A 19,650-nucleotide genomic window follows, 5' to 3' on the forward strand; every position below is an offset into this window, starting at 1 on the left:
GAACATCAATCGATTTTATGGTGCAATCAATTGGTTGTGTAGGTCTCCCATGCAATGCTTCATTTAATTGATTAGAGTACTGGTCAGCCATTTTCAAGCACACAAAGAAAGAAATTATTTTAACGTCCACGAGGCTAAAGATAGCCTAAAAAGGCTTGCAGTGTTTGTCTCAAATATTTGAAATGGAAAACATGCATATGTCTACATCAATCAAGATAGAAAATAAATAAAAAATAAATCTATTTATCAATTACTCGGCCTGATAAGGAGGTCAAAGTCAGCCCAAAATAGTGACAAAGTCAACACTCAAACTTGGTCAAACTATTGACCTGAAATCTGTAGTCAACCTGCAATTTTGGCCTTCCATCAATGTGCTCAAAATACCTCAGCTTCTATGACAAAAGATGTGGCCTACCCAAACAGATAATCTCCCAAAAAAATTGAAGTCAAACTCTCCTTGGAAGGTCAAAGTCAACGTTGGTCAAACTGCAGTCAACTCTGTAATTTCAGCCCTGTAATTTAGCTCTAAAATTCGTCCTCCTTGTGCCACACGTATCAGAGAAAAGAAGAGCCCAATAGTTGTACGAACCAATGAGAGAAGGAGAGAGAAGAATATGAGTGTTGATCATGACGCCAAATGAGGTGAGAGGTCACTTATATTTATACAAGTTGTTGAGGGTGAAGTGACACATCCATTGGGCTTTCTAAGCCTACATGATGATGTGGCCAACCTTGACAATTTGCACATGTGTGGGCATAGATTCAAAATCACGCTTTTGCTTGTCCAGATGAGATATTCTTTATATCAATTTTGGTCCTCTCGATAAGAGGAATTTAATGCAATCATCGTTTCCATCAAAATGAGGTGACCCAAGGTGGAATTTGGCCCTAGTTGCCAATTTGAACAAATCTTCACATCCTTAGTTCGTGGGGGCGACATCGACAAGCTTTTGGTAGGAAACAACAATTTGGAGATATAATGGTGGTTTTGAATTAATCACAAGTAGAGATGAAGTTGAAATATAATGCGCAAAGCAATGCAATAGTCATCAAGAATGTCGATTCAAGATTTCCAAACCAAAATTCTTATGAGTTGCAATTATTGGCCTCAACCCTCTCTTTAATGCCTTCTTTAGGTAGATTGTGACCTAAAATTTTGGGTTTCACCATATTTGAAATATGCATTGATGCATAATCTAAACTTACTTGGAGCAAGATGATACGCTTATTAAAATTCATGAAGATGAAAAAAATGGGAGTGAACTGAGAAGTCTATTAAAACTTAAAATTGATGAAGACAAAAAAAAAGACGAGTGAACTGAGAAGTCTGTTGAAATTCATGAAGCTCAAAGAAAATGAGCACATAGAATTTCAGGGTACATTCCAAATTGACCTCTCTAAATGGAATTGTACCTTCCACCCATGGTTTGACAATTGGTGCTATAGGAATGAAGAATGTTTGGTTATCAATGGAACATCAATCGATTTTATGGTGCAATCAATTGGTTGTGTAGGTCTCCCATGCAATGCTTCATTTAATTGATTAGAGTACTGGTCAGCCATTTTCAAGCACACAAAGAAAGAAATTATTTTAACGTCCACGAGGCTAAAGATAGCCTAAAAAGGCTTGCAGTGTTTGTCTCAAATATTTGAAATGGAAAACATGCATATGTCTACATCAATCAAGATAGAAAATAAATAAAAAATAAATCTATTTATCAATTATCAAAGAGAATCAATCTTATTAAGATTTAACTTTTTTATTATTTAATTTTTATTTATACAATAATTTTAGATTTGAAGTTAATTACAATCTAAAACCCATAGAATTTTTTTGCTTAATTCTAGCATGGTCTTATATTGTTGAAAAAATCCATTACAATTCCAAATGTTTGAAATTACAACTTTAAATAATCCTGAAAAGTAAGACACAGCGGAAAACAACTGTTTACTTTCACATTAACATAACCTATTAAACAAACCCTTTGGACTAAATATACTACTACATCACACACATAAATAATAACTCGGATTTCTTTGTGCTTTCGTAATAAATTATTGTTTATAGATGAGGCGTAAATGTGAATATCGGTTTCAAAGGTAAGGTTGGTAGGGATACGTTTACAATCACTGTGAATCCAAGAGTCGATTATGCGTTCATTGTGGCCCTCGTAGTATTTCTCGATAAAATACACACAGTAATTCACGAACTCTCCACGCATAATCCCATTTCTTGTGTAATATACACAACAGAGCGTTGGTGAAACATTAAGATTGTATATAAAGATGAAATTGGGCCAATGCATGCACCACCGTCAACATTTCTATTTTGTGCCAGACCGCATACAGAAGTGGTACGGTTCCACAAAACCAGGGTGAGTGCAAAGTTCAGCGGACGGGGGTTCTGATTTTTCGGAGTGCGGACTGGAGGGCAGTCCTATGGCGCTTCCCGCTACGAGCGAGGTTCCGGACTCAGAGCGGGGGAAGAGTGGGGTGCAGTTCCTACAACATTGGTTCACATGTAATGCATTTCCTAGTCTAGTTATTCAAAACAAGAATTACTTGTTTCAAGTTTTCAACAGAAGTTAAGAATTCGTGTATGTATAGCATGCATGTTTGTCAGTTAACAATGAGTAGGTAGTAATAATAATAAACAACCTACCACTGCTGCAAAATGAGCTTGCTCAAGAACATCACCATCAGTCTGAAGCCGAGCAATAGAAAATTCTGGAAGGTATCCTGACTGTCGCGTGCCAAGCAAGCTTCCAGGACCGCGAAGACGGAGATCTGCTTCTGCCAATTCAAATCCATCCATTGACTGCTGCAATATTTTCAGCCGCGGTAATCCAATTGCAGAGGATGAGACAAGTATACAAGTAGATTTTCCAGTGCCCCTTCCAATACGACCTCTGAGCTGATGCAACTGTGCTATTCCAAACCTCTCAGCATTCATAATTACCATCATTGTTGCCTCAGGAATGTCAATTCCAACTTCAACCACCTGGGTTGAGAGCAAAACTTGTGTCTTTCCTTCTTTGAACTGTTGAATTGCTGCTTCTTTTTCAGTATGATTCATACGACCATGAAGGAGACCACATTTGTAACCCTTAAAGACATTAGATATTTTATTGATTTCTGCAGCAGCTGCATGAAGTTCTGGAAGCTGTTCACTTTCATCTATTGCTGAGTAAACAAGAAAAACTCTTCCTCCTTTGTCAAGATCTTTCTGGACCATCTGCAAGCAAGCTAAGAAACATATTACAAATCCAGATACAATCATAAGTGATATAGCTAATTGAAAATGAAACAATTATTCAACAACTCATGCAATAAACAAAGATCAAGATAAAGCTTGAAACAAGGCAATCCAATAATGCAGGAGAAATATTCTACATGGTTTAGAAAGCCAAAAGTAAGTCCTGCATGTAAAAATATTTTTGGAAGAAATGAATTTCCTAAAGATTGTATTCAAGTTCTCATGTCTCTAACAAAAGAATAAGACAACAAATAATGGAAAATGGATGAAAACTGAAGAGTAGCAATTCTGTAGCTTTTCTGCCACAGTTAATAGGGCAGTAAAGCATTCATTGAGTCAAGCTTATACTGAGGACTTAAAAAGGAAATAAGTCAAAGTGATCCTCACCTGGTATGTTTTAGTGAGCCCCGCTTTGTTTCCATGGAGTGCAAGTGTTTTCACAGGAATTCGACCTGGTGGAAGTTCATTTATCTACCACAAGCAACAACCATCATCACATTTCATCATTTCTCATTCAACTACAGAACAATCATTTAACTGGATCATAAGATGAGATAAGATAATTTCATTAATGTCCAATAAATGACCACAAAAGTACGTAAACGGGACTTAAAGGTACATGCAGTGCGAATGCAGTGTGGCAGTGAAAATGTCTCTCCTATATCAATACTGAAAGAAAAAATAAAGAAAGTGAAAAAGGTGCAGCATAAATAAGTTTCTAGCTATGTGAATCACTAAGTAACCAAAAGACAAAATAGTGGTATAAGTTGACTGGTACAATAGAAGAGCCTGACACTGGAGATCTTCATTCCGAGAGAGAGAGAGAGAGAGATAAACAGAGATGATGTCAAGGCCTGTGAGCCTTCATCTAAGGTAAAAGAAGAATGTTCTGAACTTCTCCAGACTCGAAATTAAATATTTGTTTATTCCTGTTTCCCATATATTGGCATGTTACAACTGTGCATTTTCTAGTTCTTTGTGACAAAAAAGAGCCAATCAGATCATATGAATCTTATTGCTAAGAAGTCTAGGTCATATAAACAAATATATAAGAATGCATTCCAAAATTGAAAAAAACACAGTAAACAATTAACTTTCTAATAAATTATATAAAAGCTCAGTGCCAAAATATCTGATAGAATCCATTCAGAGAACAGTACTTTGATCTCAATTTACTATGAAAAAACTCACAAATCAGTTTAGACTACCACATTACGAACCTTACTGAGTGACATATTTCCATGAAGAGCTAAAGCCATGGTCCTAGGAATTGGAGTGGCAGACATGACAAGAACATGTGGAGCAAAGAATGTCTTATTTGCAACCAACTGCCCATCTTCTAACTTAATGCCATTTGCAACTGACTTGTTCATAACTGTGCAAGCCTGCATGGAAAATACATTTATAATGTCACCTCGGGAGAAATACTGCCATCTAACTTAGTCAGGTACCATCTTTTTCTACCTACCAAGCATAACTGTTTCCTTCATGTAAAACAAACTAAGTTTTAATTCAAAAAGTTATATAATATGTGTAGTGAGAAAATTTGGCATGCCGATGATACTGGAGATACAAGGGCATAGAAAGATGTTAACACATACGAGGCTTTGGTTCAAATGATGATTACAAGCCATAAAATTTATTGTGCATCCAACCTAAATTATCAACATAGAACATCATATGTGATTTACTGAAAGATAAATTTTTGCACGTCCTAATAAGTTGGGAGGCTCTATGACAGCTGTTGGGCTCTCATTTTGTCATCATTTTCCATACTCCATTTGACCTTTTATCATCCATTTCTGATGCCCATAACCGTATATTGTCCTCTTATCATGCATTTTTAACCCTTTTTAACCCAGAACCTTTTCAACACGCATATTGAGGTAAAAGTTGCTTATTTGCATTAATTCCTAAGTATCTAATGAATTAATTGAGCTTTAAGTGTTTTTGCTAATGATGAATTGTTTAGCTCAGTTTCAGTACCAGCAATGCAGTTTCAGTATCCAATCGTGGTTAGCACATTTGTGCCCTAATAAAAAAAAATCTGCCACATGGGTTTTGTATCCTGAGGTGTCAAATTAATTTTAGATTAGTCACCCATCTCGCATGTGTGAGGCTCCAGGACCAAAATATCATTGCAGGTCAAAAGTTCCAAACTGCCAACTTTGGGCATGAATCCCAAGGTGAAGAAGGCGAAACTGAAAATTTTGGGACATGGGTTTCTTTCCCAGTATAGAAAATTGAGTAATAAGCAAGTGGTTTCTCGAAATTCAAAACAGTTTGAGGGTTATGGTCGGATATCCAACGCCAGTCTGCCCAAATTCCATTATTTACCCAAATTTGTAAAAAGCCAGAATTGTCTATTTTCCAGATTGCAAATGATCTGTCCAAGGTTGGGAAGGTTGTTTTGATTCCGTTCCTTCCTCTCCTTAAGTGTATAAATCAAGGTGTGGAGAAGATGAGGGGGCTGGGAGGAGACAACGATTAAATTCCTCTTGTAAATTATGTAAATTTGTAAGTCTCTGCCTGTCTTATGGCAACTGCTGCTCTAACAATTTCATGAGCAGCTCCCCCTGAGACTAGGCTAACTTCACTTTGTCATTGAAGTCACAGGCTGCTGCTTTTTCTTTCTCTTCCATACTTTAGTTGGTTGCTTTTTGTTGTTTGCATTTCCTTTTGGCTCACTGTTTGGTCTGCTCACAGTGGCCTCCATCTTCTGCCTAGACTTCTTTAGGGTACAAACCAGCTTGCAGTCTTTGGCTTTGTGGCTAAGGTTGTTGTTGGAAAATCGGAAAAGAAGAAAGATTTTCTCTTGTTGATGATTACTTGTGATTTCTTTGAGTTATTATTGTTTTTTTTATGTTCTTCTTTTACCTCAATTCATCAAGCAATTACCAAAACCAAAATACAAAGATCAAGGACAGCAGATGTAGGCGCACAACAAGCACCAAACTCCTATATGGGGGAAAACCCAGTCAATAACTCTTCCTTCAATAATTCAAATGAGATAGACCAAGACCCTAGACCAACATACCTTCCTCCTCCACCAAGACAACCTTCCAAGATGATTTAGTAGTCTCTTCTTATCCAGCAGCTTCAACCTAGCAACAATCCAGAAATTTCGGCTTCTCAGCGACAGAACTTCAACCCAGCTTCAGGACTACAGTTTCAATTTAGCAATTTCAATAGCTTCATCCTAGAAGCTTCACAATGTCGACCTTGATGCAACAGCTTCACAGCGTCGACCTTGATGCAGCTTCAGAATTGCGTTGCACATGAAAGAAAGAGAGACCCAAAAACTTCGATTTCAGCTTCCTTCTTGAATTTCACACCTTTTCTGCTTCCCAACTACTTCAATTCGAACTTGTGTGAGATGTCCTCCAAATGAGTCAAGTTGTTGCTTATATATAGTCATCTTAGGTGATCGAATTCTTCTAATGATGCCTGTTGTCGCACGGATTGACACGACAACGCTCAGACCGGGGGCTGTCACTCTGATCCCCGATCCCTCCGTTTAAGCTTGTCTCCCGTGGCTAAGGGGGGTAGTCCCTGTGAGGTGATGAGACCAACTGTCGACCAGTTGGTTGGGAGACACGAGATACAATATAAAAAGCACTAAAATGATTTGATTAATTGAGCAGACCAGTGCCTTAAGAGATTATTGTTAAAATGATTACTTGTTAGATATAGAAAAATAAACCGTGAACAACAATCATTTGTCATCAAAAGGTATCAGCGAAATCACATAACCAAACGATATCCAGCGACTGAGAATTTTTGAAAAAAGATAAATGCTTTAAACCACCACGAGAATCCTAGACCATTAACTAGATATCATATTCGCATCTTGACTTGAAAAATTCAGATCTTAAGATATAACATGAAAAACAACTGAAACTGGCAAAAATGATTTTCCAAATTTTTTATGTGATAAAATGAAACCTAAAAACCCTAAACCCTGATAAAAACTGCATAAAGCAAAAAATTTGAAACCCTAGATCAGAGAAAATTGAAACCCTAAGACAACTGATTAATTTACAGATTTGGCCCCTTAACAGCCAGATTCAGCAATAAGAACGGAAATATTTTAACGAAACGAAAATTTCAGATTTGTCACTGTGAAGAACTTCAGAAAATTTCTCATGCAAATCAAATAAATAAACCGAATGATAGACCCAGGATCAAATCCAACTGGGCTCAACAAAAAATGCTTGCGGGAGTTGGCTGGTTCAGCCGAGAACTTCCCCGAACGCCCACAAAATTCCTTCAGAAAATGTTTTCTGCACAGCTCAAAACAACCGTCAACAAAGAGGGCAAAAATGCTGCTAGATCTCAAACAGTAATGGAGATACCTGCCATTACTTCAAAAACCCTAACAGCACCCAAACCCCAGCAAGTGAACAAGATACCTGTGCTCACAATACTCTATAAGAAGCTAATATTAATGGCTGAAAATAACATATGCAAAAAATGAAATGATCTCACAGCATTCCAAGAGAGTAACACCAGCAAGATATGGACCCCAAAGTCTTCCTTTATTAACCAGAAACAGATTTACAAGAGAGCTTCTTCAGTCTTAGACTCACAGATCGAATGAATCTGAAATGACCACCTAAGACTCTATATAAAGGAAATGATCCCAACGGCTAGTTCGAATGATCCATGTAGAAATGATCTCGACCGTTGATGAGGATCAAGACATCTCTTGATCTCATCCGTCGATTTATTCACTTAAAATATTATTATTTTTTAAATTTTTAAATTTTTTATTATTTTTTATTTATTTCATTTTTAAAATTTTAAAATTTTAAAATTTTTTATTATTTTTTATTAAATATTTAAATTTTTTATTATTTATTATTTTATTTTATTTTTTAAATTTTTAAATTTTTAAATTTTTTTATTATTTATTATTTATTTCATTTTTTTAAATTTTTAAATTTTTAAATTTTTATTATTTTTTATTAAATTTTAAAATTTTTTTTTTATTTATTTTATTTTTTAAATTTTAAAATTTTTTAAAATTTTTTTATTTTTTAAATTTTTTTAAATTTCTTAATTTTTATTTATTTTATTATTTTATTTCATTTTTTAAATGGATCATCGAACTAAGCCATTGGAAACATCACCCAGGACCTAGGACTTAGGACTCACGAGGGGATTTAAAACATTTTCAACCCTCAAGACACATTTCATGATGACTTTTACAACTTACATCTCAAGGGGACAAGCCCACTTAACACAGACCCTCATAAATCACCCAGTTCTGCGACACAACTATAATCTAGCATATTAACACACTAGGATTCTCCTAAAGTTCTAATGACAAAATCCATCCCGGCTTTGGGGTCAGGTTTGAAGGAAAACTCTGCCGATCCATGGATCGGTGAGACGAAAAACCTTCCGGGACGTAGATTACCACTAGAAAATTAGGTCCACCTAGGCAATACACATACACGACTCATGTCTGCTAAGATTATTTACAATTCATACATGCAGACTGGGTTTACAATCAAAATGATCAAGCTGCTGATGACTGCAGGATGGCACGGAAACGTTGATCAGGTGCTGCCCCTTCTTGCAAAGAAGGGGGTGTACTGCATGGGTAGTTGACCAGTAGAGGTCAACATCTGGCTCTACTTGGGGACACGTTGCTGCTCTGTAGGAATGTGAGAATCCAGAATCTGCATCCATACAACACACAACAAAATATAAGTAGCGTCCATCCAAAAATCAGCATATACATTAAGCACAAGAAAGATAAAAGCTCTTCATTTATTAACTATCTAAAGCAGAAACGAAAATGCGGAAAAAAACAAGGAGTAGGGTTAGAAATACGATACAAAGGATGCCCTACGGCATCAGATGTGTTCAATATAGTGCATACTGAGCATTTGCCTGCATTCAGGCAAATCTGTCGGCTGCTTGTCGGATGTGCCATGTCCAATTTTGCATATGGTAGGACTCTTTCCTATCCGAAAATCAAGCTGCTCACGGCCGTCTGATGCATCAAATCTTCTTCTTATTTTCTTTCTCTTACGTTTTTTCTTTCTGGCAGGTTGAATTACTGATGACCTGGAACTTTCTGTTTCAAAACTATCAGATGAAGTATGCGTGATATGTCTTTCTTTAGCCCGCATCTGATCTTTATCATTCTTAAGTCTGTCTGGATCACCTTCAATCAACCATCTTTCAATCGAATCAATAACCTCCTCATAATAAGATGGAGCTTGTTGCAGCAAATGAGAAGGCTCCTGATTTGTTGGTGTCACCTGGTTTCTTTCATCTTCCAATTGCTGAAAACTTTGAACCTGTATTCTAATGGCATCCATCTGACTAGAGTGTTCAACCTTTGTAGCACTGATTTGTCTGGCATGGTGTTCTTGCATGTCTTTTATTACTTTAACATTCTTTTCCTTTATGTCCATCAAGCAATGCTGCATAAAATTTATTTCTTCTTTATGATTCGCTTGCATGTCAGCCACTTGATTATTATGATTGAACGTCATGATAGTCATTTCCTCATCCATAGTTAATAACTTGTTTTGCATAGAGTCAATTTCCTTATCATGATCAGCTTTCATGGTCACCATATTTTCCTCTAAGACTGACAACCTGCTTTGCATGATTCTAATTTCTGTTTCATAATTAGTTTTTATGGCCTCAATTTCTTTAGCATGGTGACTTTGCGTGACCTCAATCTCCCTGTTACGTTTTTCCAGATGGGTGCATAAAGTTTTCACATCATTGACATAATTAGTTTGATTGATTTCCATATTTCTCACCAGCATCATTAGGTCTCGTATAATTTGCTTTTGCTCTTCTTTTTCATTGTCATTTGTCCCTGATTTTTCACTATCATGAACTTGATCTGCAATATTTCCAGTGGATGACACATTCTGACATGATGAATCGTCTTGGGATCTTTCAGCTGGACCGCTTATCAAATTACTTTCATTCTGTTGCACAATTTTAGAGGTAGAAGGCAAGCTGTTTGGACTATCATATCTATCTTTAAAAGCATTGAGAATGTCTTGTAAAGAAGTGAAAAAATCATTAGGAAAATTATTAAACCAATTCAAGGCATCACCCTCTAATGAATGGACAAATAGACGCATCTTGAAATCTTCATGATTATATTGAGGAAATCTACAATATAAGATCATTACACAAGTAAACCTGTTTAAATGCTGTCCAACAGTGACCGAATCACCACCCGAGAACTTAAATAATTTACCAACGGCCTCTTTCGGAAGATCATGGAGACGTTCAGTAAAACGACATGGCTTAAATGAATAATCCATGATGAATGATAAGGGATTAGATGAATGATAGAACTAGATCTCTGCTCAAGAAAATCAAGAGATGAAAGAAGTGGAGTCGCCACTTGAACAATAAATCTGATTCTAAGATCCAAGAAGTAATCACAAGCAGATATGAGGAAGGCTTCTTGTCTGGGAAAAATGAGAAAATGGAGTCGCCACCCAAACAAAAAACAGACCAAAGAGATGCTACTGATATGGCGAAAAATAAAGCAATAAAAGATCCAAATGATAACCCAAAAGGTTGAATTTGCCAGCTCAAAATGAGAGATGAGAAAGATGATAAGGTGAATGTCGATGAAACTCCAGGAACAGAAAAACTCTATCCCCGGCAACGGTGCCAAAAAATGTTGGCGTTGCCGGGCCAGATGAAAAGATAAAAATGAGAAGGATGATTTTTCGTTTGAAACGCCGAGAAAACAATTTCCCCGGCAACGGCGCCAAAAAATGTTGGCATTGCCGGGCCAGATGAAGAGATAAGAAATGAGAAAAATGATTTGTCGTTTGAAATACCGAGAAAAAGTATCCCCGGCAACGGCGCCAAAAAATGTTGTCGCACGGATTGACACGACAACGCTCAGACCGGGGGCTGTCACTCTGATCCCCGATCCCTCCGTTTAAGCTTGTCTCCCGTGGCTAAGGGGGGTAGTCCCTGTGAGGTGATGAGACCAACTGTCGACCAGTTGGTTGGGAGACACGAGATACGATATAAAAAGCACTAAAATGATTTGATTAATTGAGCAGACCAGTGCCTTAAGAGATTATTGTTAAAATGATTACTTGTTAGATATAGAAAAATAAACCGTGAACAACAATCATTTGTCATCAAAAGGTATCAGCGAAATCACATAACCAAACGATATCCAGCGACTGAGAATTTTTGAAAAAAGATAAATGCTTTAAACCACCATGAGAATCCTAGACCATTAACTAGATATCATATTCGCATCTTGACTTGAAAAATTCAGATCTTAAGATATAACATGAAAAACAACTGAAACTGGCAAAAATGATTTTCCAAATTTTTTATGTGATAAAATGAAACCTAAAAACCCTAAACCCTGATAAAAACTGCATAAAGCAAAAAATTTGAAACCCTAGATCAGAGAAAATTGAAACCCTAAGACAACTGATTAATTTACAGATTTGGCCCCTTAACAGCCAGATTAAGCAATAAGAACGGAAATATTTTAACGAAACGAAAATTTCAGATTTGTCACTGTGAAGAACTTCAGAAAATTTCTCATGCAAATCAAATAAATAAACCGAATGATAGACCCAGGATCAAATCCAACTGGGCTCAACAAAAAATGCTTGCGGGAGTTGGCTGGTTCAGCCGAGAACTTCCCCGAACGCCCACAAAATTCCTTCAGAAAATGTTTTCTGCACAGCTCAAAACAACCGTCAACAAAGAGGGCAAAAATGCTGCTAGATCTCAAACAGTAATGGAGATACCTGCCATTACTTCAGAAACCCTAACAGCACCCAAACCCCAGCAAGTGAACAAGATACCTGTGCTCACAATACTTTATAAGAAGCTAATATTAATGGCTGAAAATAACATATGCAAAAAATGAAATGATCTCACAGCATTCCAAGAGAGTAACACCAGCAAGATATGGACCCCAAAGTCTTCCTTTATTAACCAGAAACAGATTTACAAGAGAGCTTCTTCAGTCTTAGACTCACAGATCGAATGAATCTGAAATGACCACCTAAGACTCTATATAAAGGAAATGATCCCAACGGCTAGTTCGAATGATCCATGTAGAAATGATCTCGACCGTTGATGAGGATCAAGACATCTCTTGATCTCATCCGTCGATTTATTCACTTAAAATATTATTATTTTTTAAATTTTTAAATTTTTAAATTTTTTATTATTTTTTATTTATTTCATTTTTAGTATTTTTAAATTTTTTATTATTTTTTATTAAATTTTTAAATTTTTTATTATTTATTATTTTATTTTATTTTTTAAATTTTTAAATTTTTAAATTTTTAAATTTTTTTATTATTTATTTCATTTTTTTAAATTTTTAAATTTTTAATTTTTTATTATTTTTTATTAAATTTTTAAATTTTTTATTTATTTATTTTATTTTTTAAATTTTTAAATTTTTTAAATTTTTTTTATTTTTTAAATTTTTTAAATTTCTTAATTTTTATTTATTTTATTATTTTATTTCATTTTTTAAATGGATCATCGAACTAAACCATTGGAAACATCACCCAGGACCTAGGACTTAGGACTCACGAGGGGATTTAAAACATTTTCAACCCTCAAGACACATTTCATGATGACTTTTACAACTTACATCTCAAGGGGACAAGCCCACTTAACACAGACCCTCATAAATCACCCAGTTCTGCGACACAACTATAATCTAGCATATTAACACACTAGGATTCTCCTAAAGTTCTAATGACAAAATCCATCCCGGCTTTGGGGTCAGGTTTGAAGGAAAACTCTGCCGATCCATGGATCGGTGAGACGAAAAACCTTCCGGGACGTAGATTACCACTAGAAAATTAGGTCCACCTAGGCAATACACATACACGACTCATGTCTGCTAAGATTATTTACAATTCATACATGCAGACTGGGTTTACAATCAAAATGATCAAGCTGCTGATGACTGCAGGATGGCACGGAAACGCTGATCAGGTGTTGCCCCTTCTTGCAAAGAAGGGGGTGTACTGCATGGGTAGTTGACCAGTAGAGGTCAACAATGCCCACTTGGTGATATGGCAACCATGTGGGACCCCCACCAAACAAGGCACAACTCAAGTCAAAGTCGAAATGCCAAATAAGAAAGTCAAATGGTCCAACGTTGAAGTTCATGAGGCACAACAAAATGTTTAAGGTTTCAAAGTAGGTTTAATTTAAACATGCTGGAATTAAAGTGACTTGGCATATAAGACAAAAGGAAATCAATAAAAAATGTTGAGTGGGGAATATGAATGTGTTTCCAAATTAAGGCTTGAGTCAACCACATTAGAGGCTTGAGGATTTGATTAAGCTATGGTAAAATTTCAAAGGGAGTTAGTGGGGACAAGGCTGCCACATAGGACAGGCCTTGTCCCCCAGTAATTTTCTCTTGTCCCCACTTAACCCACACATTGGCACACATATCAGCGAATGGTTATATGCAGGCCTGTTAAAAGATATTTACGCACCAGTAGATCAGCTAGTCAACGCAGCAGTTCGTTGGCTCAAATTGCAAGGTGTCACACTTTGGTTTCTAGTTGAGGATTCGATGGGGAGTTTGATTCCCATTCACCTACTTAATTTCACACATGGCAGTCCATAAAATTTGCACATGGAAAAGGAGATACGCAACCCATTTCAAGGAGTAGTCTAGAGTCTACACAGGCCCAAGATGGTGACACACACAACAATCAATAAGCAGATTTGGGGTGGCAGTTAACTAAGTTAATGTGCAGAGATTTGAGGGAGTTTGTCTCCTACACTTCAGTTGAGTCAACACATGGGCAACAGTTGAGAGATCCTCCAAGATGATACGTTGGCTAGAGCAAGGAAGAATTGCACAGTTAATTGAAGACACCTACCAACAGTTCATGCCACCTACAACAGTCTTTTAAGCCACTTGTGATTTGAATTCCCTCATTGGGATTTCCATCTGCTCCACTTATCATTTGGCTTCTCCATTGGGATTTGCTCCCATAGTTCTATTTAAATGAACCTTGGACTCTCATTTTGCAATGTCGATACGAGTTATTGGGCTTAAGGATACTCTGTTGGATTGTACACTTGTTTCCAATTAATGCAAAAGACTTTGGGGTTACATTTGAGGTGTTATTCTCATCGTGTATGGTAATATCTTTTCTCTTGCTTTCATTTTTCTACCCATTTCATTGTGCAATTATTTCCATTATGCTCTCCAAGTTGTATTTAATGTATAGCTATCTTACATTAACATGAGGTTGATTTACTTGCTCTAGATAGAGAACATTTTAGTTGATGTCCAATATATCTCTAAACATTTCTCATCATTGCAAGTGATTTAAGCCATATGGATCTAATTCGTCTATGTGAAGTTGTGTGGAAATTTTTTTATTGGATCAAGCTTCAAACGTGAGGAGAAGTTCTCTTAATTTCCAAAGCCTCATCTTTCGAATTGTCTTGCAGGGATTTTTCTTTGGGTTTTGGGCTCATATTTCAAGCATAATCCATCTAATATTTATCTCTCAAAATATTGTGTTTCATTTGTTATAATTTTTTTATTTTATTTTATTTTAGAGCCAAATTATGGCTAAGCAAAGAGGAGAGTTTACTCATACTCTTTAGCTTAGCCTTGTAGATTATATTGTACATATGCATTTGCAATTTTCTTGATTAATTTCATAGCTAATACTTGATTTGTCTTGTAGTCTTCTCTAACTTGTTCTTGTGGCATCTTGCAGAATTCTTTGTTTGAAACTTTTAACAAGTTGTGTGCACAACCTTTGGGTCTCACTTCAAGACTAGTTTTCAAGAGAGGTCGTGGGCATTTGAGGCTCTCCTTTGGCAAGGCCGAGTCCCATTTAGGGGTTGCACTTTTCTCTCTAGGGCATGGGTTTAGAGAGGCTTAGCCTCTCTTGCCTTTGTGCAAACTTCTCTTCTTTTCAAATCTGATTTTTATATGTAAAGCAAGCCTTCAATTTTCAGATTTCAAGGCCTCTCTTTGGCTTCTTTGTATCAAGTAGCTCATCAAGGAAAAGTCTATTGCCTAAGGTTTTCACTGTAAATATTTTCCTTGAGCTTGGTTGAGACTTTTAAGGGATCTCCACTCCTTGTAACTAAACTAATAAAAAGCTGATTTCTTTCTGTGGGAGCTTGGGAATTTTTCCTATGTTATTCCTTCTCTCCATTTAGAGGAAGAAACTTTTTGTGTGGATTGACCAGTTTCTTAGTCACTCTAATCTTTTTCTCTAATCTTACTTGCTAATTTCATTTCATGTGTGATTAACATAGCGCTCATAGCCTCCTTTGCTTTAGCACATGCTCAAGATTAGTTTAAAGTTTGACATTTCCAATTTATTCAATACTTGTGCATTCTATTTACAACACATGCAAGTTTTATTTGAGCAAGTATTTCATTTTGGCAAATTTAAACTATCTGACTTTGCTCTACAAGTTTATTTGGAAATATTGCTTCAATACATTTGTCAATCCACGTTCATGTGGCATTGTGGTTATTAATGATCATCTCTTGAAGTATTTCTTGTGCTACTTCATTTGGAACAAATTTACTTTACTGCAAGCAACATATCTTGGAACTTGTGGTTTTACATTAATCTAATTCTTTCACAGTTCATTTTCCATTTGAAAGCTATTGGTGACATATACTCGAAAATCTTCTCTCATTTCATTTTCTTTGGAAACACAAGTATTCACATATGCATCTCATTTAAGCATTCATAGCATTAGTTTGAATCTTTAATTAATTTACCTCCAAGCATAAGCTTGGTTGAAAGACTTTTTAGTACCCTCTCTCTCGTCCAACCTGACGAACATAGACCCTCTTTTGTGGTTAACATGGTGACCTTGCAGTCGTCAGAGCCACAGTCTCTACAGCGCCGGAGGCATCGAATGGTTGGACATTCCAAGGGAGGTATCGTTAATACAGTCTCAATTATCTTTTCCTAGGTGTCCCTCCACAACTCACATTAGAGATTTGTTTTAAAACAATTGAGAGAAAGATTACATCTATATAGACATTTAACTTAAAATTTACCATGATAATTGCACTCCACATTAGATAGATTACATTTCATGCTAATTTAATCATCTTGGAGCACTTTTAGATTCACTTGCAATATTATTGATTTCATGTACTTGTCATGATGAATGGTCTCATGTTTACTTGATGTCATTATCTCTTGTCATTTGAGCATTTCATCTAACAAGTGCAACATTTATTAACATTTTGCAAGTAATACTCTTGGGTATATTGAATCTTATTTGCAAGCTTTGTCTATCTTTCAAATAACATTCTTCTTATTTTGCAAGTAGTATGAATCCTTCATTTGCAATCTTTACTTTACTTGCTAAATCTCATGTACTTGTTGTTTAGCGCATGATTATTAGATGATATTCTATTGTTCCTTGAGCATCTCTTACAAGTACAACATTCTATTTATATCTTGCAAGTGATATTTCATTTATTGCTCTAACATTTTTCCCTTTTGCAAGAATGCTTATCATCTTACTTGGAAATTTCTATTTGAGCAAGTACATATTTTGAACAATTATTTGTTTAAGCACTAGTCTATGATTGGATACTCCTTTTTTGAATGAATCATTAAATGTTTTGTTGGTGTTCAAATATGAATCATGCAATTCACCCAATCCACATTTAATTGTCAACCCAAGGTTCTACCAGTTGTTTCAAGGCTAGCATGCACTGTATGGGTAGGCCACAGCTTCCCTACCCAACATTGAACATCAAATAGAAATTCATCAATGTGTAACAACAAGCAATATTGTAACAGCAAATAAGAGTAACAACAAGTAATGACAGTAACAGCAATAAGAGTAACAACAATTAGGACTCACAACAACACCCTAATAAACATTCACAACAACCATAAACTTATGGAAATAAACTTAACGCACATCTAATCTAGCAGCACCTGGTCAGGAGAGTGGGCCCAACTCCCTGATTAGGGTTGTGGCGAGATCAACGAATCACAATATGCTCATAAGATCAAACTGTCATTAATTAAAGAAATATTACAAGTATGTTGTTACAGACTCGGGATTAGAGTATTTCTCCTGTAACTTTAACGACTCCTAATAGCGCTAGCTTTCACAACCCACAACACTACTTTATACATTTTGTCAATAATAGAGCTCCTAGAATTACGACATTGTCTGCCTTTAATTACATGGTGGTTTTCAGAATGAAACAGAATGTAAAAGATAGCAGTGTGTCAATCGAGAGATTGATTCACCGTTGCAGCCAATGTTCAAGGATAGCGCTGCCAGCTTTGACGGTATCATCCAGTGAATCATGGTCCTGGTCATTCTCCCTTCAAATCTGTAGAAATAATTGAATTAGCAAGCCGCTTAGGTAATAATCCCCTACAACTATGCTTCATTGACCAATAATCCATAAAGACATGACAAGAGGTATACTTGTGCGTTTTAAGATATCGATTAACCATTATTGGCGTGAAATGGATAAAAAGAATAGGGTAAAAGGGTGAGTAAAAGTATGCAAATCTAGCCACCAACATCTCCCCCCAATTAGCCTTACTGCATGTCCTCATGCAGTTCGTCGCTTACGCAAGTCTAAGTTAGAGCTACGATTATCAGCATGAAGCTGTGCAAGATTGTATTTTGCAGACATATTTGTTCCTAGAGGCTTATATCCATCCGTCTGGGTGACTTCCTTCCACTAGTCCTCGCCTACCTCGTACGCTGGAATGTATTGATCGACTGGCAGCTAGATAATGGGAAATGGAAACCTCAAACCCATCCATCGGATGCCACGACGCCGCATGCATGCAATGTACCGAGGTACAGTGTTTAGAGCTCGAGAAAAATTAGGGGCCCCAAAAAGCTCACGTATCCTGATAGCTGATGATGAGAGCATCCATCGTTTTTGGCAGTTGTCCCAGGCCTCCTCTTGACAAGTGAAGATTTGTTTTGTGCATATATCAACGCACCATTTTTGGGTTTCCAACATCTGTTCTTTTCATCCCTCGATCCCCAAGAGAGTTTCGTGTCTGTTATAAACATTCACAGACTAACAATTCTGTATCCGAATGACAAGTGGCCTATTTGCCTGATTTTCTTCAAATGTGTCGAAGGTCTTCTTCCATTTAACCTGATTAACTGTGTAGAATGTAAAGGCTCTCAATTAAATGTCTCCTACATATGGCACTGGGTTAAATGATTGATCGTTGCCCAAAAAGTAATCATGAACATACAATTCGCACATCAAGTGTTGATCCAAAATATTGTGGCATCTCAAGATGTGCAAAAATCGCAGAGAATCTTCCATCTCATGATTGAGATTCTGGCGGACACTTTCTAAACAAAAGAATAGATACTGTTCATGGAGGAACAGGGCATAGCTATGAGCAGGGGGTCGGCAAGCCATTGCCTGTTGTGCGAATGTAAACATTTCTTCCTTATCAACCTTTAATAGCTTCACTTGTTCTTATAGTCCCTCAATTCGCTTCTGTTGTTTCTCCTACTTCCATTCTTCCTTCTCTATATGTTCTATGTAGCTAGACATTGTTTTCACAACTTTCTTGCGAACTTCTCTTATTCTTTCTCGGTGGGCTTTTAAAGAAATGGTCCCCCGTTGAAAGCGAGCTGTTGTAGCTTGCCACTTTTCAATTTCTGCAGACATGACAAACTCCCGCGTCTCGATCACATGCAAAAACGACTATGTCTATGTAGCTGCTGAAGTCATTGGCCTATCTTTGGTCTGTGCTGCCACTGAAACAGTTTCAGGTCGGGGCTTCGCAACGTTTTTCTTGCACTTCCTCACTCTCCTTCGTAAGCGCCATACTTGTTTTCTCAACTTAATGATTTCCAATTTCAACTGCATGTTTTCCTTGAATTGTGCCTGATAGCTTTCCTTAAGACAAGGTCTCCTTTTCGCACATTGCTCGATGAACTCTTGTTTTACAACAACTTCTTCCACAGGCCTCATAGCTAGCCCAGGGCTTGGCGGGTTGACATTGACAAAGTCATCAATTGGTTCTTGTTTTACTCTGATTTCTTTTGTTTGTTCCTCGACTCGAGGAACACCCCGCCATCTCCTTCTTTAGGCCCCAGGACCTCTACGTCTTCCCTCTGCGGCTCTGGATTCACTGCAGGGTCTTGTGGGGTAGTGTCCTTGACTCTCTCTTCGTGTAGTTGCTCTGCCACCTGAGTGTCCTCTTCCATCTGTTCAAGAATGGTTCCTAGCCCTTGCGGGTTAGTTTTGTCAGCAACATCCTCTTCCATTTGCTCGAGAATGGTTTCTAACCCTTGCAGGTTAGTCTGATCAGCAACATCCTCCTCCATCTGCTCAGGAATGGTTTCTAACCCTTGCGGGTTAGTCT

The 19,650-nt window shown here is 36.8% G+C and overlaps 1 protein-coding gene across 4 annotated transcripts in view; it reads right to left on the bottom strand.

Moving 5' to 3' along the window:
- LOC149233725 (ATP-dependent DNA helicase homolog RECG1, chloroplastic/mitochondrial-like) overlaps nucleotides 1–19,650 on the bottom strand; it is a 513,467-nt gene that overhangs the window by 28,139 nt on the left and 465,678 nt on the right. For 3 of the 4 annotated variants that reach the window (XM_089379840.1, XM_089379839.1, XM_089379842.1), the window contains 3 exons: nucleotides 4,477–4,641; nucleotides 3,644–3,727; nucleotides 2,663–3,235 (listed from right to left, as the gene is read on the bottom strand). In XM_089379840.1, the coding sequence (XP_089235966.1) occupies nucleotides 2,663–3,235; nucleotides 3,644–3,727; nucleotides 4,477–4,641 (822 nt within the window). The remainder of the gene's footprint in view (nucleotides 1–2,662; nucleotides 3,236–3,643; nucleotides 3,728–4,476; nucleotides 4,642–19,650) is intronic. The other variant, XM_089379841.1, reaches the window with a different exon arrangement.

Source organism: Pinus tabuliformis, chromosome J (assembly GCF_031772625.1).
Source record: "Pinus tabuliformis cultivar Carrire ecotype Pingquan chromosome J, CPIR1, whole genome shotgun sequence".
NCBI classification, from domain to species: Eukaryota; Viridiplantae; Streptophyta; class Pinopsida; order Pinales; family Pinaceae; genus Pinus; species Pinus tabuliformis.